Source organism: Ambystoma mexicanum, chromosome 8, assembly GCF_040938575.1.
Source record: "Ambystoma mexicanum isolate Mex_15411 chromosome 8, UKY_AmexF1_1, whole genome shotgun sequence".
In the NCBI taxonomy this organism is placed as follows: domain Eukaryota; kingdom Metazoa; phylum Chordata; class Amphibia; order Caudata; family Ambystomatidae; genus Ambystoma; species Ambystoma mexicanum.
Genome location: NC_090929.1, coordinates 815,490,910 through 815,513,318, shown reverse-complemented (window position 1 = coordinate 815,513,318; position 22,409 = coordinate 815,490,910). Strand labels below are relative to the sequence as shown.

General features: G+C 46.4%; 1 protein-coding gene across 1 annotated transcript in view; it reads left to right on the top strand.

Moving 5' to 3' along the window:
• CHCHD1 (coiled-coil-helix-coiled-coil-helix domain containing 1) overlaps positions 1–22,409 on the top strand; it is a 54,741-nt gene that overhangs the window by 13,829 nt on the left and 18,503 nt on the right. The window contains exon 2 of the mRNA XM_069610683.1: positions 13,653–13,771. Within this exon, the coding sequence (XP_069466784.1) occupies positions 13,653–13,771 (119 nt within the window). The remainder of the gene's footprint in view (positions 1–13,652; positions 13,772–22,409) is intronic.

Genomic DNA, 22,409 nt, shown 5'->3' with positions numbered 1-22,409 from the left:
ACCGCCATAATGTTCGACCCAGGCACCCAAGGGAACAGGATTCATACCCCCGGCACCAATGCATAAACCTAATACCGCAGAGACTCACTCCCAGTGCGTTGGAGAGCCACCCTCCCCTCTCGGGAGGCACAAGTGCCCCAAGCACAGCAACCCTTATAGTTTAGTTATGAAGAGGGAACCTCGCGGGTCAGTTGGGGGTTACCCGCGCGCGGGAGGGAAGTCACAGTTGCCACACCACCTCCAGTTGAGGTGCGCATCCTCACCTTCGTTTAGCCGTGAGGAGCGGCCAAGTTGTGCGCCACCAGTTCCACGCCGTCCTCCGACCCTGCATCCCCTCCGCTCGCCACCACCTCTATCTCACCGTCCATCCACTGAACCTCCTGGCAAGACCATAGGGAACAAAAAACGAATCAATGTAGACCCTGACCCGTTCCATTCAGAATCATAACCTGGAACATAAGAGGAGGCAACATCCCATCTAAAACTAGGAAAATCCTCCAGTACCTTAGAAGACACGAAGTCGACGTTGCCATGCTTCAAGAAACTCACTTACTCCCAGGGAAGGATCATCAGTGGGCCAAGAGCTGGGGTTGCCATAGATACTTCTCCTCGTACTCATCTTACTCCAGAACAGTCGCGATCTTAATACACAAGAAGATCAGCTTCCGGCTTGTCCACACCACAAAAGACAACGAAGGGAGAACTCCCCTTGTGAGCGGCATTATAGCAGGCCAGAAAATCACCTTTAACTCGTACGCACCAAACATAGACGGCCCCGACAACTTCAGCTGGGTACTATCCCGTCTATCATCCCAAGAACCTGCGACCATAATCTGGGGCGGAGACATGAATACAGTGCTGGACCCGGTGAGAGACAGATCAAGAGCAACCCCACAACCTCCATCCAAAGCCAGCCTTCAAATAAAAGAAATCTGCAAGGCATTCAATCTGAAGGATGCCTGGAGAACGTCTAAAGGGGAGCTGCGTGAATACACTTTCCACTCCGCCGTACACAACTCGAGTTCCAGGATCGACTATCTGTTCACCTCTGTGAATGGCCCATGGACCAGCGGCCCATGCGATATCCATCCAAGAACTCTCTCAGACCACTCCCCGGTAACTATTGTTCTAAACCCAGCACACCCCAAACCCCCCCTACAACGGTGGCGTTTCAAAACCGGCTCAATGCGGGATGAGGTATTCGCTGCCGAACTAAGAGAAGAGATTGCGTTGTTCCTCGAAGTCAACACAGGATCTGTGGCCTCACCCAGCAAACTGTGGGAAACTCTAAAGTGTTTCGTCAGAGGGGTCTGCCACGCCAAAGAAAATGGCATATTGAAACTCATACGGCGGGAGCTGACAACTTGTGAAGAGAAACTAAAACAACTTGAACTCCAGCGCTCCAACACAACCAACCCGAACATATCAGTCGCCCTGAGGGAAGAGCTACAAAAATTCAGTAACGGAGCGGATCGGGAAGTGAAATTTCTAAATCGCAACAGTCTAGTCAGACAATACGGCGAAGGTCAAAGACCGGGCGCCCTCCTGGCAAACCTGGTCAAGGCACACAACAAACAATCGCCAATAGAAAGGATTCGGACCAGGCAGGGACACTTCGTCCACACTGACGAAGATATAGCGGAGGAATTCAGGCTCTTCTATCAGGACCTATACAGCAACAGTCACAACAGCGACCCACAAGTCGCGTTGGAGTACCTCGAAGATGCAGAGTTGTACTGGGTCGAGCACTCCCTGCGGGAACCACTGAACGACCTAATCTCACAAGAGGAGATCACAGAAGCTATCAAAACCCTCCCTAGCTCAAAGGCTCCTGGCCCAGATGGCCTAACGGGAATTCTACAAAGCCTTCGCCACCACCCTCGCCCCCCTTCTGGCGGCAGTATATGCCGAGGCACTAGAAAAAGTGACTCTCCCCCACTCCTCACGTGAAGCCAACGTCATCCTCCTGCATAAGCCAGGCAAGCCACCAGAGGACTGTGCATCGTACAGGCCCATTTCCCTCAATCTCGACAACAAAATACTCGCAAAGGTGCTTACCAACAGGCTACTACCATTGATGCCCACCCTCGTCCTGGCAGATCAGGCAGGCTTCATCCCAGGCCGCAACACGACCTTCGGCATCGGGAGGCTGTTCAGCGTCATTGAAGCACTAGACCCCTCAACTCAAGCAATAGCGGTCCTCCTCGACGCCGAAAAGGCATTCGACTCGGTGGAATGGCCGTTTATGTTCGCTGTACTCACCAGAATGGGTCTGGGACCCTGCTTTATCAAACTAGTATCGTTATTGTACAACGAGCCGCGCTCTAACATCATCATAGGTACGGCAAAATCGGCTCCAGTGATACTCCAGCGGGGCACCAGACAAGGCTGTCCACTCTCAGCATTGATCTTCGCCCTGGTGATGGAACCGCTGGCCTCCATCCTAAGAGAACATCGACAACGAAGAGGACTCGTTATTGGACCACACAAGCTCATCATATCCCTCTACGCGGACGATGTGGTCCTGTTCGTTCGCGATCCCGAAGAGAACCTGAACCCAGTCATGAGGGAAGTAATCAAATTTGGGACAGCCTCCGGCCTGAAAATCAATCAATCAAAGTCCATCATATTCCCGCTGACCCCAGCCACCAAACCCTTCGAAGATGACTTCCAATTCACATGGAAAACGTCCAATGTCCGATACCTGGGAATCCAAATGTCCCTGAGCTACCACGAGGTGTTCCGCGACAATTACGAAGAGGTGACCAAGTCCCTCCAGGAAAAAGTGACAAGATGAAGACCCTACCACTAACGCTCTGGGGAAGAGCTTCCCTGGTCAAGATGGTGATCCTACCAAAATTACTCTACCTGTTTACCAATATTCCAATATTCCTTCCTCAAACTTATCTGAAAAGACTAAAAAGCATGGTCCTCGAACTACTATGGGCAGACAAACCGGCCAGAGTGGCATATGCAACACTAACACTTCCAGTGGCGAGCGGTGGCCTCGCCCTCCCAGACCTGGAAAAGTACTTTTGGGCAGCGCAAGCGCAATTTCTCAGTCACTGGTATGCCTCCCACACAATCAGGCCTCACGTTCAGGTGTAACGGGCGCTAGCAACACCGAACCTGTTAACCGCAGTCATCTTCAGTCAAATTCCCGTTCCCAACTCCACCATGAACGTAATGCTTTCAACATATAGAGTTTGGCTGAGATTGTCCCAAAGGTACGGGGTAAAAACGAGATACTCTCCCCTGTTGCCCGTTAAATTCATTCCAGGAGTTCCGCTTACGTCTGAAAAAGTATTTCATCAGTGGGCCGATAAACTGAAAATTGAGACTCTGGGGGATCTCTTCACAGAAGACGGCTTTATAACGCCGCAACAAGCAAAATTGAAAGGCGGCAACACCGCACTCGATGTATTCCTCTATTTTAGGACCCGATACACGTTTCAAGCGCTCCTGCCGGACTTCCCACGTCAGCCACAGACCTGGCAATTACTACACAACGCTATTCAAGCACAAGGTGAAGGCAAGCTGGTGTCACAAATCTACAAAGCTATTATTACTGATACATCACCTAAACTCTACCAAGCAAAGATCAGATGGGAAAGGTCCCTGCACAGTACAATATCAGAGGAGGACTGGACCTGCATCCTGATGCAGACTCAAAAAATCGCCCTCAACTCACGCTTTAAACTAATCCATTTTAACTTTCTACACCAGACCTATTACACACCTGCGAAAGCAAACAAGCATCGCCCTGAAACAGCTGCAAAATGTGAAAGATGTGGAGAACATTCAGCAGACTTCGTCCATTTGGCATGGGACTGCCCCGAAATAACACCGTTCTGGAATCATGTCTTGGAGACAACAGCAGCAATAGTGGGAGAGGCGATACAACCAAGCCGGACAGCGGCCTTGCTGGGTATGACAAGGCTGCTCTCTGCCCCGACAAGGAAACTGACGGGACTTCTGCTGACACTGGCCCGGAGGAGAGTGGCCATGTCCTGGGGCCGAGGGCCCCCCCCATCGTTCATCGCCTGGCGCAAAGACATCCTTTATTGCCAGGATGTAGAAACAGACTTTGTCAAACAACTTCCCCTACATGCCCGTCCTCCAGACATCTGGGGTCCGCTGATAACATTCTTGCTAAAAGAATCAGAGGAGGACTCTACCAGCCAACCAGATGCCTCAGACACAGGAGAAAGGTCACAGTGAAGGCACAGAACTAGCAGCACCATTTCCATGCTACATCGACCTGGAATCAGGACGGCACAAACAGTTGAACTATGGGCCGAGCCGGGGGGTGGGGGGGGGGGGGAGGATGGGTGGTGGGACACGGCGCAGAGTTAAGTCCACCCTAACGTGGGTGTGTATTTGTTCTTATGTCTTTATAGAATAATACAAAAATCAAAAATAAAGGTTTTAAAAAAAAAAATTTGGAGCCATGCAGCATCGATCTTGTTTGAGTTGACACATACTCCTAGGTATATAAAGGATTGCATTACGGGAATTTCTGTTCCCAGCAGCGCCCAACGCATCATTTTTGTTCGCAGCTGGCTCTTTTGAACACCAAAGGGTAATATGGCAGATTTTTGCAGATTGATTGTGAGTCCATTAGTTTCCACGTACAGTTGTAGAGCATTTAACTGTCTTTGGAGACCTATTGGAGTCTGGTCTATAAGGACCACGTCATCAGCATAGACTAGGCGGCTGACTTGGATATTTGCTATTAATGGAGGAAAACATCTTGTATTATTAGCTGCACAATCTATGTCGGAGATGAAGATGTTAAATATTTCTGAGGCCATCGGGCAACCTTGCTTGACGCCTTTATTAGTTGGAATTGGCTCAGTTAATAGGCCTGTTTTGTTTAGCTGAACTCTGAGAGTGGTGTGATGATGGAATTCTTTAATGGGGTCTATGATGGAAGCGGGACAACCCCATTTTTCCAGTTTAGTCCGTAGCTTTGGGCGTGAGATGCTGTCAAACGCTTGTGTTAAATTAATAAAGGCTATGTACATTTTTAAGTCTTTTCTTCTCTCCGTGCGGCTTTTCAGCAGGTTTAGGATAAAGATGTTGAGCGCTGTCCCGATGCCTTGAACAAAGCCTGATTGCCATGGATCAAAATGGCCAGATGATATTAATGCTTGAAGTACAAATGTACCAAAAACTTTGCCATGGAGTCTAGCAATGCTATAGGGCGATAGTTAGCTGGAATTTGTCGGTTGCCCTTTTTATGAATGGGTATAATTATCGATTCTTTCCATGAAGTTGGTATCTTCTGGGTTGATGTGATGTAATTAAATAGAATTGACGAGCTTTGCCCATTGATGTGGGTTTTCTTTGAGGGTGGCGTTGCTTATCCCGTCGGTTCCATGTGCATTTGATTTGGACAGCTTCATGATGACATTCTCAATGGTATCCACTGAGGTGTCTATTAAGTGCCATTTCTCGTTCTTTTGTATAATGACGTGTCATCATGTTCATGGTTGAAAGTTGTCTTGAAATGAGAGATCCAGGCTGCGGGAAGGATTGGTGGTGTTGACAAATAATTTTGATCAATTTGTAGCTCATTTAGCTGTCTCCACATATCAGCGGTATTAGATGATCGGATGATATATAGCATTTTCTGCGCGTCGTTACGGTCTAATGTCTTTTTGTGACGACGTAACCAATTCTGGTAATGCTGCCGAATTTGTTTCCTTTTACTTGTGGCTAGTGCGGAGTTATCTCGTTTTAAATTGTTTAAACTTTGTCTCAAAGATTTCTTTTGGAGGATAACTTGGTGGTCAAAGGTGTGACGGTGTACGATTTGCTTCAAGAACGCCGGTCTTGGTTTTATCTCATATTTTGAACAAACTAAGGTAGTTCAGAGGTTCTGTCCCTCCTATTGAATATAGATGATTCACAAGATTGGATGAGTTTCTAGTCAATGAGGGAAGATTGGTGGGCAGAATTTTGATTCGGCTTTTTCCCATGTTGACTTCTACCAGCTTCATGTTTGAAAATGTTGTATTATTAAAGATTGGTAATAATCTAGTTTATAGCAAGTTGTGATCACTGTTATCCATGTGTATGACCACCATTTTGTTTTCTGCAGAGATCAGTTCCGATGAGATGTTTATATAATCTATAATGTGACCGCCGCTTCCATGTTTTCTGGTGATGTTAGCTGGGATAACTCCAGTGGTGTTGCTGTTAAGTAAGTTCAGTTTATGCGCATTCATAACGCTATTCCACTGATAGCCTCTCTTTTCTGCTGGTGTTGCTGAAAAGATGTTGAATGTTATGAGGCCTCTGGATCCATCCCAACAGTTAGAGTTTAAATCGCCACAAATGATGAACCATGGATCCACCCATTTTTGTTTGCAGTGCACTAGCCATTTTGCAATTTTGGTCCGGAAAATTCAAACTTGCTACAGCTGGATTCTAATAGAGGTTTACGACAGTAAGTGTTTTCCTTGTTTGTTGTTTGGCAATTTTGATGGATCCTACTATGATTTGAATTAGGGAGGTTGGCGTGATTTCTGTGGTTACTATAAAATCGAGCTGGTTGTTAATGAGGATAAGTTGGTCTACCAGTGTCCCCTTTAATTGCTGGATTAAGATGACTTGAATAGCCTTCGACCATAAGTGGAATGTGCATCCAGGTCTCCTGGAAGCAATAAATGTCATGGGTTTCGATTAGGTTGGATCCTGCCTGAAACAAATGAGCGAAGCCCCTTGTGTTTCATGATGCTATTGTGAGGGGCATTAGTGCTGATGAGAACCCGTCCTATAGCATCTTGATTTTGTCAGCTACTAGCCCCATGAGCCATTTCAAGTTCTCTTTTGTGCCAACCGCTGGGGTCTTTAGTTTGTGCTAGTTAGTTGATTTTTCTTGACTATAGCCATTCCTTGGTTGTGGCGACACAGAGTTTCTGCGCCTGTAAGAGTTTCTACGATGGTATGTATTGGCTCGGTCTGACCTGAAACGGTCCGAGTGGCGATACGGGTTCTCATGCCAGTCGTTTTTGTAACTGCGTCGATCATGGGTATCGATGGTGCTATCCCTCCTTTCGTGATTTCTAGAGGACCATTTCTTGTTGTGCCCGTAGGTGGCTTTTAATTCCGATTTTAGGTTCAACTCCGAAGAGGTGTTGATGTTTTTTGATGGTCCAACTACCATTTTTGACTCGGTAAGATCAAAGCCTAATGATCTTAGTTGAGATATTTCTTGTTTTAAGGATTGTGTGAACAGAGGAGTCATCGGATAAATGAGCACTCGGTCCAGTGTATTTTCTGTTCTATATGCAGTCGAAGTGGCCCTTTTGGAGCTCTCTTCTGATCGAGGCTGCTTGTTGGATTTTGGTGGGCCATCATCCATATTTGTGTGGACTGAGGAGACGCTCACATTAGCCTCTTCTTCTTCTAGATCTGCACTCGACAAGGTGCAACTATCCACAGACTAGGTTGACAGGTTCATCAGATCAGATGATGAGGCGTCTGTTTCACTGGCAGTTTCTTCCAACACACTGTTTTCCATATCTTGTTTGAAGAGATTTTTCCTGTGGACTTGAGTGTTTGCCATTTGTGTCCTTAATTGGTTGTGGGTCATCGGTGAGTTCTGCCAATTCACAACTCTTTTCTATGTTTGTTGGTTGTGACAATTTTTCTTGTCGACTTTGTTTTATGCAACTGTCGTGCTTGTTATGTGTAGTTCTCACTTGAGTTATTTTTGATGTTTTTATTTTTAGGTTTGGCTGTCATTTGGTGGATGGCTGAAGAGGCACCCTCTTTGGTTGACTTTGATTTGGCAAGTGTATTGGTTTGGTCTCTGGCACTGTAATGATCGTTAGTTGTGCGTTTAATTGCTTTTTAGGTAGCACTTGCTTCGATTCAGGTACTTTCGTTTTGACATTTGGTTTGCTTTTCGGTGCCTTAGTTGTAGATTTTGGGTTAGATGTCTTTGCTCCTTTGACGAAGATGGGACATATTTGTTGTGGCAAGTTGTCACATGAGTTGTGAGCCAAGCCTGTGCCAGCTGCTAGGGTTGCTCCCATTGTACCTGCCTTGCCGTGCATCTCATTGTCGGGCGTGCCATCGGTTTCTAGAGAAGGCACAGAACCACTGGGTGCAGGAACAGTAGATTTTTGAGGGAATGTAGTCCCTGCTGAGATTTGGTCTAAAGTCTCAAAAGGATCTGTTAACTGATGGCTGGTTTTATTGACACTGGATTCAACTTCAATTGATTTGAATCTTCTTGATAGACGTCGATTTTCCTTGTCTTTGATAAGTGGATCAAGAATAGAATGGAGAAGAGTTGCCACTTTCGCTTGCCTCATATCAAGATCCTTTTGGATAGCTGTGATGAAAGCTTCAACAAATATAATTTTTGAAGTCATCATGGCTATAACCGTTGTCTGGTCTTTTAGTTGGTCTGCCATTTGTTTGTGCAGCGTCATGAATGGAGCCATGACGGCAGTCATAGTTGCTATTACAGTGTAGTTGTTTTCCGAAGTAGACTTTAAAGGAGCATTGTCCTGTGTATCTTTTTCCAGTGCTCTGGCAGTTTGTGTGGCATTTTCTTGAAGACTCACTTTGGGTGCTGGTAGCTCAGTTGAGACCTCACTTGGGGCATTTCTTAGTGAGGTGTTTGGTTTTTCTGAAGAGCTACCTTGTGAGATTAGTTACATGAGGAGATGACTTTTGTGATTTGAAGTTGAAGATGCTTGAGCTCTGTGAATGCGTTGTACCAGTGGCACCCACAGGCATGTCTTTGAATCTGCGTTCTAAGGTTTCCAATTTTGAAGCATAGTCTAAGAGTTGTCTGTCAGAGACTTCAGAGTCACCAGGTGGTGGAGCATGAGAACAATTGGTGTGGAGGCGTTTGTTGCTTGACTGCAGCCTTTCCAGTTGTTGCGGGCGCCCATACTCACGGCTTCCAGTGTGCCATATGAATTTTTCAGGGAGATGGTAAGGCATGGACAACTGCTTTCTCGGAAAGAGATAGCGTTGTTTGGTCTTTCCCCCACCTAACATTGAATCATTAAGGCACCTTTGACCATGAAGTTCAAATTGTTGTGGCATCATGTCAAAATCAAATGACCGATGATTAATGCCAGAAGGAGCGGGTGTTGATGTGCTGGGATTAGCCAATTCTACCAGCGTTGAATTTGGGCACACTCGAGGATCCTTGGCTGGGTGAAGGATGAATGGGGTCCTTCCAGTTTTTGAGGCATTTTGTTCGTCGTTAGTGTGCTCGGCAATGGCCGTTAGCATGTCGTTTTTTGTCGCGTCTAACCTTGGTTTAGGTGCTGACATTATTTTGGGTGTCTTGGATAAGTCATTAACTTGGCAGTCAATAGCCAGAGTGTCAAGAAGCGCCGGTGAGACTGTATGTGTTGGTGGCACGTGTTGCCTGATCTCTCCCTCACCCTCTACGTTTTCTGGTGACTTGTGTAAATGTATGTGAGATGAGTCGCTTAGTTCTCGTGCTGCGGCAGGGACAGCTGGTTTGTTTTGCATGAAGTTCTTATTCCCCGTGTCATCTTCAATGTTACCGGGACACAAGGCCGGTTCTAGTATTAAATGTGGGGGTGAGACTTTCATGCAGGTAAAAGGCGAGGACGTGAAAGGTTGTGGAAGAACTGTCGGGTTGACCGGGTGCGCGGTCATAAGCGGTGAGGTGGTTTTGGCCACAATGATAATGTGCAAATTGTTCAGCGGACAAATGGACAATTTTGAATTTGAATTGCATGCATCACTCACCTTACTTGTCTCTCCCGTATCACTGGCGGCAGAACAGACTTCTGAAGTTACTTCTATCAGAGAGGGACTTGAAATATTATCCATGCCACACGCACTGTGCACAGTGCACGGAGGGACGACTGTTCAATTGGATAGATTTAACTTTGCAACAGTATCGTAGATGGAATGGACAGGTGCCGAAAAGCAGGGCCGGGTTCAGCTTCACGCGAGCCGAACACTCAGCCAAACACTCTGCCACGCTCCGCTTGTGGCGAGGGTTTTGATGGCTTGGACTCCTCCTTTCAGCGAACAGAGTAGAAAGACTCTGGACACATTCTCCAAAAAAAAGAAAAGCAGCAGTCTGCAGTCGTGGCCACACTCGGCCAAACACTCGCACATATAACATTTGTAGCAATAAAGATGGTGCCATAGGCAGTGTTCCTGTCAGGAATACCTTGTCAAGTGTAAAAATGCATCAAAATCAAAAGAAATTGTGGACCGGGTCCCTCTGCTCTAGCATCCATAAGCGAGGTTGTAGTGGTACACAAGGAGGTAAAGAGTTTGGGTCCTCCAGTACTGGTGGAAAAAGCACCCCCCTTGCCAAGTCTCAGGAAAGGACAAACTAGTAAAAAGAAATGGTCGGGGTCCCGAAAGAATAAAAAAGCAGCAAAATGTTTCCACTAAAACATCCTGGCTACTCAACACGTAGATCTATCTGTTCCTGTTGAGATTTTCAGATGGCAATAGAATAATATCTGAAGGCTAGCAAGAACTTGAGAAACAATCCCCTAATAATACAAAACCACTCAACCATTTAAAATAGGGTTTTTCGAGCTTCAGAACTCCTTTCAACTTGTTCTAAGCGGAGTGAAGCAGGCACGGCTGAGCTCTTTAACCTATTATCTCATCCGTCCTCACGACAGTCTCAGTCCGCTCTCTACTGATGTTGCTAAAATTGTCATGCACCCCTTGGGAATAACCAGAATACATTCTCCCTCTCAAACGCTACCACGTATGCAAGCCATAAAAACGAGAATCTGCGATTTTATGTTATCGTTCAGGTTCCCCCCCAGCTGAAGGAAGTAAGCCATGGGAGTTTTTTTAAATGGAAAAATACAATCCTTTCCTGGAGCATATTTTTTGCTTTCCTTTCCAGGACATTTGACTCCAGTCACCAAGTCTCTACACACTGTGAGAGGTCAGTAATCTAGATTTGTCACTAGGGGATGGGGAGGCCTACCAAGGTGGAAGCCAGAGCCAGTCCTACCCCAGAGATGAAAAGTGGCAGTTGAGGCCCCCAATTCCTGCCCCCTTTCCAAATGCCTGCTTGTATCACCCCAGACCTCTGCAAAAAATGTTTGCAGGTCCCTTTTCTTTCATTGAAGGCAGACCACCCACATATCTTTCCCATCAGAGCCTCCAGACACTGTATTTCAGTCAGCAGAGTTCAGTGCCGTGAGAGTAAACTGTGAAGCTGAGATGCAGGATCCATGGAGTCAGCCGCGCCAAGCACCCGCCATGCTCCAGCAGCACTGATGGACCGCCCTCGGACACGCTCGTATCGCTGTACCGCAGAGCGGCTTGCTACAAGACCTACGAAAATTCCCCAATACTTCACTCTAGCACGAATTTGAACACTAGCCAATGTGGGCTGGCATTGTTGCAGCACGGCGGCAACGTGTGTAAAGAACTGGCGGGACTTAGCCTAATTTTTGTAAATGCTGACCATTGTAAAATCTACTGGGCACTTAAAACAGAACCAGTTTGGTTAGGGCCTGAAATCTAATGGGACATGAAATGGAAAGGTGTGGGTTATCGGGTTGTGGTCAGCAGATGGAGGGGTGGCAGACGGGTGAGCTGGAGTGCAGAGGTGTTTCGAAGAAAGTGATGTATTGGTTTGGCGTGAGCAAGTAGTACTATATTGTGAGTATGCATCTAAGGTGGGTGAGGGAGTTAGAGAGGGTGAGTGGCAAGTGTTTTAGAGTGACTTCAGAATAAGATGTAGTAGTAGTAGTAGTAGTGTGTGATGGGCGAATAGTTGGAGGTAACAGGGCGGGGTAAATTGTCGAAAGACAGGAGGCCATCGAGGGCGAACTAGGATTAGGGCAGACAAAAAGAGTGGGTGGATTTGGGGAGAAGTGACTAACCCGGAAGAGGGGGGAGAATAGGGAGATATGGGGAGAAAGGACATCATCCAAGTGGTGTCTGAAAGGCACATCCCTACAATCCCTTAGAAATAACATGAACGTCAGTAGGTCTATTCTGCAAAGTCCTGCGGAAGTTTAGACCGATAAACCAGTGATCATCGAGTCGTGCAAAATAACCTGTAGTATATGGAGAAAATACAAATACCCGCCAAAACCCATCTACAAGAATGCCAGGTCCAACAAGAAAACGAACAAGGACGCCATGTTACGTACTTTCCAAGTAGGGGAAAGCATGATGGTATGACGCCCCCGCCCCTTCTCACCCACTAATTGAAAGGGACGTTTATTGGGTTGTTTAAATTGCTTTAGTTTTCGTGTTGAGCATGAGCGACGGCACGTGTGTCGGTGCAACTAGAACGCCTAGTTTGCTGCCCTTAGGAAGCGGCACGCGGTTAATTTATAAGGGTGATGGTAGTTTATTGGATTTTATAGCTTGCTTGTTTTGTAATGACAAAAGGCAAATTCAGGGTATATCTAGACCAATAGGCAGCCAATTTAAATAATTAAAAAAAACTTTACAGAGTTGCCTGTTTGGCAGCCCTCCATAATGTAAAGATTTCCACTTGCCATCCATGGCTGCCTTTTGAAGGAGCAGAAAGGCCGAGCTGCGGTCTCTTAGTGGATTTTATTGAGGAATGGGAGCCTTTAAACTGGATGTGTGCGGTCTTGTTCATTTATGCGGGAACAATTGGAAGGGCTGCATACATCAATAGAAGGTACAGAACATTGATTAGTGTAGCGAGAGCACATGGCTGGTGCTTAATTGTATCCGGGGGAGACGGGTGATCTGAGTGGGCAAAGAGGGAAAACCAACCTATAAACGCCCAGAACATTGCAAACTCTGTTTTTGTTTGTTTAAATCGGCTTTCCACAATCGATCTGCCTCTCCTCGCCCAAAAAAAGTTAGCCTCGGACTGTTCCATTCTTGGACATTGCTCTGAATTAACTGGTTTACCAGTCCCAAAAGTATCATCTAGGAAATATGTACAACCATTTAATGGATGCAGCCATATAAGCTGACGCCTCTACCAGGATTGCTCGAGCACGTTTGCGAGCCCCTCACACACCCAAACTAATTTGATATTTATTTCATAGCTCTCCGAGATTGCTGTAGAAACAAAGTCCTTATGCTACCTCAACACAAATATCTAGTCTCTTACTTTCTCCAGGAAACAGTTAATGTAACACAGAATGACGCACTTCCCTTTGATACATTTCCCAAATAGCCTTCTTCCCTTCACCCTCTCACCTCCATACTTCAGCTTTTCTCACTATCCCAAGCAGACATCACTCATGCAGGGGCACACTATGCCACAGACCAGGATCAGGCGCTCAAACTACTACAGTGGTGATTTGGAACAGTATACAATTTGAGTCGGATACCATAACATGCCTAGAACTGTGCTTCGATTGGTTCACCCCATGGACCAATGGACTGCCAAATAGTTTAATTAGCTGTCTACAATATGCCAGGATAGCCCTCTTGATTCTGTTGCAGTTTGATTCCTGTTTGCCATTTAGTGATTTTATGGAGGTCATTGGACACTTTTGTAAACATCTCCAAAAGTTAAATTCTCTTTCCTCTCCCAAAGTGGGTGATGGTGAACTCAATGAGAACCTTACAACTATTTCTGTGCAAAATGTATGTGAAATATGGTTAACGCAATGCCAACTTTAATATGCTCAGTGTAACTGTCATCTCATTCGCAGAGGCAACCTGTCTAACCGAGATGTCGATGATGATGGCTTGCTGGAAGCAGAATGCATTCAGTGACAGTGTGTGCGGCAAGGAGATACAGGCTTTCTTTACTTGTTCTGCTGAAGCCGAGGTAATGTAGCCCATTTTATGTTTTATTAAAGGTGTTTGTATATTCAGAGTGATGGAACTTTTTGCAGCCTTAATTATCAAGGGCACCTGGCAATGCGGCAGGCTGGTGGTGCCCCCCCAGTAGGTGATTATAGCCACTTGTATGCACGTGTCAGAAACCCAGGTGCAAATGAAAAAATATTGATACTTCTAAAGTGACCCTGTTGCACCAGTATCAAATGGTAGGGCACATATCCTTTGTGCCTGAAGATGCCCAATTTCTCATCTGCTAGCCATGGCAGGGTGAGAGCAAAGCAGTGGTCTTCAAAGTTTTTTGTGCCATGGCTCCCTTTTGACTAAAATAAACTGTCCTGCCTCTTCAGCAGGGCAATTAATCCAGTGTTCTCACAATGAATGCGAAATAGGAAAACGCGCTTCGTGTCTCAGATGGCTCAGAATATTCGAACACCAGGACCGTTTAAGGGTTCAGTATGCCCCCTCTAGTCTATAAAGCACCAGGCATGTCTACGCCCCAGGCTAGTATATTCACCAGATTCCAACCTGTCAAAGTTCTTCGTAACACTATGCCCGATGAACTGAAGACCAAACGCCTTCTCTATCTGATCTCCCTCTGGGACTTCCTAATTGCCCCTACTCTATCCAAAGGTTGGTGGCCTAATGGTGAATGGGATTGCGCCTTACAGACACGCAGACTGTCTCGCTCTCCTTTCTAATCTATTTCTACGCTCTCTTGCGTCTAGGTGTTCTCTTCTCACTACTTCCACCCTCCTCTTTCTACTCCCTGTCTGCCTCCACTATCCCTACTTTCCACCCTCCTCTTTCTACTCCCTGTCTGACTCCACTATCCCATAGATGTCTGTCACTCCAAGGTTCGCCTCCACCCTTTAATGTCACTACTACCTTCCTAGTAATTACTCCCTCCTCTGCACTACCTCTCCCGTCCCCCTCTGAACTACCACTCATCCACTGCACTACAAGCCCCTCCTACTCTGCACTACCACTCCAGCCACCATTCTACTTCAAATGACCTCCTTTCACTCACAGAAACACTTCTTCTACACTCCCTACACTTTCTCTCCTAGCCACACTAGTTACCCTCTCGTGCAGTCACAAAGCAGTACCACTTGCACTCAGAAACGATACCTCGCCTGCTACTGAAATTGCCTCCACGCTCCGCTTTCCTTCCTTCCTTCTGCCTGCTGGTTTCTTGTTCTGCCACCTCACCCAAACGCACCCCTTCTAGCTTCCTGGTGCCCTCTTTATGCTCTTGACCGCCCCACCCCCCCTCCTCCTCCTCATCATGCTATTGGATTACTTGCCATGACAAACCTGGCCCAGCTTTCCCCACCAGATAGGTTTTACATCAGCAAATATGCTTAATAGCGGGTTAAGTCCCGACCCACTGCAGAATAGTGATGGTGCCCTGGCAGTAGACTGTCCAAGTTCATGTTAGTGTGCATTGCTCTAGGCTCGCCTAAGGTAAGTGCACTCAGTATGGAATTTAGAAATGATGTATGGAGCTGTGTGCCCCTGCTTACCTGATGTTCTAGGGAGCTGGCTGTGGATGTTCGGCGCCTGGGAGCATTGTGTGGTTTCTCGCAGCTGTGTAGGCAATGTAATGCTGTGTCTCCCTCTCTCTGCTGCTTTTGTCTCTGCTGGCAGAGACGACACAGGAGGGTTGTTCTCACTGTCTGGTCCAGGTCTCTCTCGTGATGCGGACAGCGTGTAGCACTGGAGAGCTGCCCTTTATCTTTGCTTTCCTTGGCTAGGATCATGTACCTTGACTCCAAAAACCGGCAAGCATCTTGTTTGAGTCGTGGTGTGAGACAATGGTACTGCACAGGAACAGGCTGCCACACGGGAGAGTTGCTGGCAGGAATTGAGGGGGGTGGGGAGGGGGCTCAACTTCTACCATTGTCCTAAGGGGTAGGTCTAGCTCTGGATTTCTCCATGGTAGGCCCCCAATCTGGCCTTGAGTGCCACTAACCAAATGCAACGTTCAGTGCAGCACTAGCAACAGTGCAATTAACCACCACTTCAGAATGCAAAAAGCATTGTTCAGTGCTGAACTGGCAGTGGCAGGTGAAGTGTACGCTTTGCACCATGCCACTTTGGTGTGTTTACCGGCGCGGGGGCACAGGGCTGAATTTATGATTTCATCCCCTTTTGACTCCATCAAACAAATCTGCAACTGATTTAATGTTTTAAATATATTTTATTAGCTTTATCAACCATGTATACACAACAACAAAGCACGATAAACGAGTAAAATCACATGCGCTTTGGATACATACTGAAACAGTTAATGCAAAATAACTTGCAATATTAAAATGATTGCTGCCATATCAACTAAACATTGAACATTAAACTGAGACTGGGGCCCACCAAGCATTTCAGCTTGCATATGATGACTGGATTGGAGACAGGGATGTCACCATGACCCTCTCCTGAACCGACCACTCTCTCCTTCCCTCCCACATGGGGCCCCTTGGCCCTCTATCCGAGCCACCCACTGCCATCCCTCTTCGCCACCATTCGACTGATGAAGCGAGTGTCGGTTGCTGTTTTTGCCTGCAACTTCATCCCACCCTCACCCCTGCCTCTCCCTCTGTCCTTGCTAACCTGCATCTTGCCATCTCTTACGACCTTGACCCTGCCATGAGGATCTGCCTAAAACCTGCCACCAAGAACAGCTGGTATGACTCGGATCTAGCATCTCTGAAATGCAAGTGCAGAGTTGCTGAATGGAAGTGGCTGACCTTAGGCTTATCGTCTGACAAACTGGCCTGCTGCCTGCCTCAAAGGCAATATCGCTTCTCTGTCCGCTCCAAGAAGCTGGCCCACATCCAAGCCTGCATCTCTGGAGCCACTAACAACACAGCCAAACTTTTCAAAATCTGCAAGGAACTCGCCAATCCACTTGCAGTCTCCACCTCTCTCCTCCCATCCCAGGCTCTCTGCACTGCCTTGACCTCCCACTTCACACCCAAACTCAGAACATCCTGTCCTGGCTCTCCTCCACCCGCATCTCCTCTCCCACACCTCCTTCCTTGGCCCCCTCCTTGTACCCCCTTGCTCTCCTGCCGATAACACTGTATGAGGTCTCTAAAGTGGATACTGAATAGTGCAATCTTTTGTTGCGCCGGACACCGCACCTTGGTTGGTCTTAAGTTTATTTATTCCATTCTTATGCCCATCTGTTGACACATGTTTTGGCCACAAGGCCTTTCTCAAAACCACGCCACTATTTTATTTTCAGACCATATGTTTATTAGTCCTCCATTCTTTTTTCTAAATGTGGAAGGACTTTGGTCGGCGTCCCGCGTCCACACATCTGTCTCTATATCAACATTGCATTTGTGGATATATAATTAGATTATTCAATGTATTATGAATTAACTATATTCGTTTTAGTACATCAAACCTTTAATGTTTTAAAATGATTAACAGTTTTTGTATTATCTGCCTCTTCAATAAAAAACTTCTGTCTCTAAAGTGGTCTGCTCTGTGAAGGCCGCCTCCAAACGGGTACTCCCCTGCTCCTCCAGAACCATCAAGGATGACATTTCCTCTCGCCCCAGCTCTTGCTGACTTATGGAACCCCTCCTTCACCACTTGCCCTTTTCCTCCCTCTATCTTCCAAGCACTCCTTTCTGCGCTGTCTGCTGCCCCCCTCTCCCTCCTGCCCGGCTTAATATCGCCCTATCTCTACTACCCTCTTCCTGGGTAAAGTCTTGGAAAGGTTGGTGGTCCTCCACACTCATCTTTTTGGTTACCTTCATGACCGTCAATCTGGATTCTGAGGCTTAAAGAGGCACAGAGACTGCTCTCCTGAACACATGTGAAAGCATGTCTAGCATAGGGGCACTGTTCAGAATTCCAGGATAAGATAGTTGTAATTAACACTATTAACCACATGCTTCTCCACAGAAGGTCCTCTCTGTAAAGAGCCAGAAAGATGGCAATTCGGTGGTTCCTGATGGGGCAATGACTCCATCACCATCTCTGCTTTACGTCGTATCGGCCTTACCGTATGTGCCCACCAGCTGGTACCCTCTCCAGCAATTGAAACTATACCTTCAATGCATGTAACCAATTTATTTAATGAAGCCCGAGTGAGGTCTGTACATCCGGGTTCAGGTCCCGAAAGGCCATAAACTCCACAGGGTCTATTAGTGTATGCCGATCTTGGAACCATTTTAATGACAGATCTCATTTGGGCATTGTTGTCTGGTAATAGTAAGGAATATGTTGGCCTGACATGCAGGAACTTGGTGTTGGATTTAAAATGGCCTCTTCCCAACAGTCAGCTTTCAGGTAATATATTTGTGGCCAACCTTTTTTTCTTTTAGTTCACTATACTATTCTCATGGAAAAATCTCTCACGGGGACTTCAGTGGATTGGTGAATTTCTTTTAATGGTAGTCAGCACAGGCAGCTTACACAGACAACAGCAACCCAGCAACAGAACGTGACCCTGAGCAGCATACCCCTACCCATCACTTCCAGCACTCGCCCACCTCCCCCGACACTGAGCATTATAGAGGAGGGCACACATGCATTTCAATGGAAGGAGGGGGGGGATTTCAGACATAGCATGATATCCTCAAGCATCAATGAAGTGAAGGAATTGTGCCTCAGCATACAAGTCTTAGCCATAGGCTGTATCTCGCGCTTGGGAAGGCATCAGAATGGAAGGCAAATAGTGATGCATTTCTTGTCTTGCAAGCATGTGTAGCATGCTCGTTCCCATTGCGAATCAGGCACAGCTGGCGGAGACGTCACTGGTGAGAGCGAGCCTACGGCAGCCTATTACATCATGATAGAAGTTAAAGCGCGAGTTGAAGAAAAACAGATACCGGAGCTGACTCTACCTGTTGGCACTAACTCCCTCCTGTTTCCCATGTCACTTTGTATTTACAATAAATACATATAATATATAAATCCATTTACTTGCCCATTTATTTATTCATGCCCACGGCCACCTCGACACTCCAAATTGGCGACAAGGACGCTTTCTCGACTCATCTGTTCCGGTTGCCGAGTGGCGTTGATGTATTACCATTAAGGCCACTCCGCTCACGCCCGAGCGTAGTAGCGGCCCCTGTGGTCTGCAGATCTGGGTGAGGTTGCTGTTTATTGTACGCATTTCTGTTTGCGCACCATCCTCTCACGCCAGCGACCGCAATATTAGTATTTATTCACTTCCTGGATTGCCAATGCACGCATTCACGTCTAGTCTCTGTCCTGCAATCACGTCCGCGTACAAAGCGAGAAAATGTCTCTTTCTTAAAGCTGTGTACACGCTGTTTCTGTAGCCAGCAACCTACGTTCAGCTGCAGCTGTAAATAGGATCACATTGAAAGTGCACCTGAATTAATGGTGCTAGGGGCACACATCTTAATTGGATTTCCATTCCAATTACAATAACTGCATGTAAGAGGAATACACACATATAAGGAGCAAAATAAAAGCACTGCAGTATCACAAATAACTGTTGTTGGGCAAACCCTGTAATCATAAAGGAGCTTGTATAAGAAATGGCATTTAGCAGTGTTCCTCCACCCATGTTTTTATACCTGATGCAAATGAACCCTGCATACCATGGAAGAGGTGGATCAGGTCATTTGAACATTACGCAGGAGTGGTTTGTGGACCCAATTGCAGTGCTGAGAAAAGGAAATCGTTGTTCTTACATTGTTTGGGTGCAGCTGGTCAAGAAAAGTATGAGACATTGCCAGACCTTTCAGCCAATGAAGATGTGGATCTTAATGAGTATGACCGTACCGTCAAGAAAATTGATAAACATTACGAAAAAAAGTTGAGCATCATATTGGAGAGATACAAATTTGGGAAGAAAACGCAAGAGGAGGGAGAAAGTGTCAAAGTTTATCACTGCACTAAGGAAACTTGCCAAGACATGCAATTTTAATGAACAATTAAACAAAAGATTGAGAGATCAATTTATGTTAGAGTGCAGGAGTACAAAAGTAAGGGAGAGATTATGGTCAGAAAATGACCCGCCTTTAGATACTGTGCTGCGAGTAGCAAAAGAAGTTGAACACACTGAAGAGTGCGTGAAAGAGTTAGAAAACAGAGTAAAGTCAATTCAAGTTGAATCTAATATAGTGAGATCCACAAAGATTCCATGTAATGTCACTGAGGATAATGAATCAATATCCATGGTTAACAATACCTCTGTCAAACAGAAAACATTTAATAAATCATACAGGCCGTCACAATTTGAAGAAGGGAAGAACAAGACAATCCAGAAAGGGAATTTCAATAGCCGTTTAAGGAGAAGCAGTCCGGATAGGCCAAGAGCCATTTCAAGGAAGAAACATCAAGGAAAGTGCTATAGGTGTGATAGCAGTAGCCATTGGGCCGATGGGCCAGAATGTCCAGCGTTGAAAATTATATGCAGCAACTGTAAAGGAAAAGGTCACTACTCCAGATGCTGCAGATTTCGCAATACTTCCACTAATTGGATAGGGGGCAACACCGACAGTGGTCACAGTGATGATGAAGAAGAATGTTTTTGTTTTATTAGATGATGAGGATGAAGAAGTCATGGAAAGCCCAAAAGCCAGAGTTTGTGTTGATGGCGTAGAGATGAATATGATGATAGACTCTGGCGCTAAGTACACATTAATACCACAACATCTATGGGATAAGAAGAAGCATGAATATTTGCATGAAACAAGATATTAACCCCAGGGTTTATGGTGGTGTAAAAATTGACACAATTGGATGGTTTTGGGGCACCTTGAAATTCAAGAATAGGAAAGCCAACGGGAAAATATAAATAACCAGTGTGGGCAAAACGCCACTTTTGAGTAGGACTTATCAAAGCAAACTACAAGTGAAATTGGATCCCACTGCAGAAGAATCTGTTTTTGCAGTTAACAGTGATATAAGCAAGTCTGACAACACCAATGATGTGTTGAGAGACAAGACAAGTGATGTCATGAGGACAGTATTCCGTGAAGGTATTGGATGTCTCCACGGTTATGTTCACGAAATCAAATTAAAACCTGATCATATTCCAGTAGCTCAAAAGTTGAGAAATGTACCCATATCCATGCGAGACGAAGTGAGGAAGGAAATCAAAATACTGGAAGATCAGGGAATCATTGAAAGCATTGATGCCAGCGAGTGGGTCTCGCTGTTAGTAGTACTTACGAAGAAGTCAGGCAAACTCCGAATATGTGTGAATATGCGTGAATTGAACAAGTGTGTTGTTCCAGATAGACATCCTCTTCCCAACATTCAAGAGTTGATTTCCACGATTGGGCCATCGAAAAAAATTTCAACACTGGATTTAACATCGGCATATCACCAAGTAAGACTACACAGAAACTCTAAACATCTTACAGCTTTTATTACGCCGGATGGCCTATATCAGTATAAGAGGACATGATATGATATGGCATTTGTAACGCGCCTATACACAAGTGTTTCAAGGCGCAACGAGGCAGGGAGGGGGGAACAAGGGGAAGACAGACAACAATCCTACTAGGCCAGGTGTCATTCAGACCGCGCAAGTGCAGGGGTAGGGGGAAGGAAAAAAGTGCAAGGGGAAGGGGAGGGGGAAGTGCAGTACAAAGTAAGTAGAAAAAAAAATAAATAAATAGGGCCAGCTGGTGGCAAGTGCAAGGTAAGTGCAGACAAGTGCTGGGAAGGGGGGGCTGTGGGGATACAGACACAGTCCCACTGTGCAGGGGTTGCCAGGGAGGCAGTGCAAGTGGAGAGTGGCTGGGCCCAGGACCGAGGTCGGTGAGGGTGGCCCAGTTGCAGATTCAGTGCAGTTTCAGTGAAGAATTTAGCAGGGGAGAGGTAGAGAGAAAGCAGAAGCAAAGAGGAAAGTTTTGAGGTGCTTCCGGAACCGGAGATGGTTCTCCTCAAGTTTCAGGGAGGCAGGAAGGCTGTTCCAGAGGGAGGCCCCTGCCGCGGAGAGAGATCTACCCCCAGCTCGTTGCTTCGAGAAGCGGCTGACCCTGAGGGAGTTGGAGACGGATGAGCGAAGGGCTCGGGAAGGAAGATATTTAGGAAGAGAGAGTTGAAGGTATTTAGGCCCCAGAAGGCCTTGTGGACAATGCAGAGGGTTTTGAACTTAATCCTCGCAGCCACTGGGAGCCAATGTAGAGATTTCAGTCCTGGAGAGATACGGTCCCTGGGCTTGAGGCCAAGGACAAGTCTCGCAGTTCTGTTCTGGATGAGTTGCAGAGGGCGGAGAGTGGAGGCAGGCAGATTTAGATAGAGGCTGTTACAGTAGTCCAGCTTCGAGAGAACCAGGGCTCGGGAGACAGTGAGCTTCTGGGGGAAGGAGAGGAAGGGAAGAATACCTCTGAGGAGGTGCAGCTGGTAGAGTGACTTCTTAGAGACGTCAGATATATGAGGAGAGAAGGCGAGTGTGGAGTCGAAGATGACCCCGAGGTTTTTTGCCTTGCAGGAAGAGGGCCAAGAGAGGCTTGCCAGAGAGCTGCGGACTTGTGTCCGCTGCGTCTGTGTTCCAAAAAATAATGCACAGACTTTTCGAGAGAGTACCAGGTGTGATATGTTTTCATGATGATATCTTGAAATATGGCAATAATCAAAATATCCACGATGAAAGATTGAAATATGTGTGTAAGAAATTG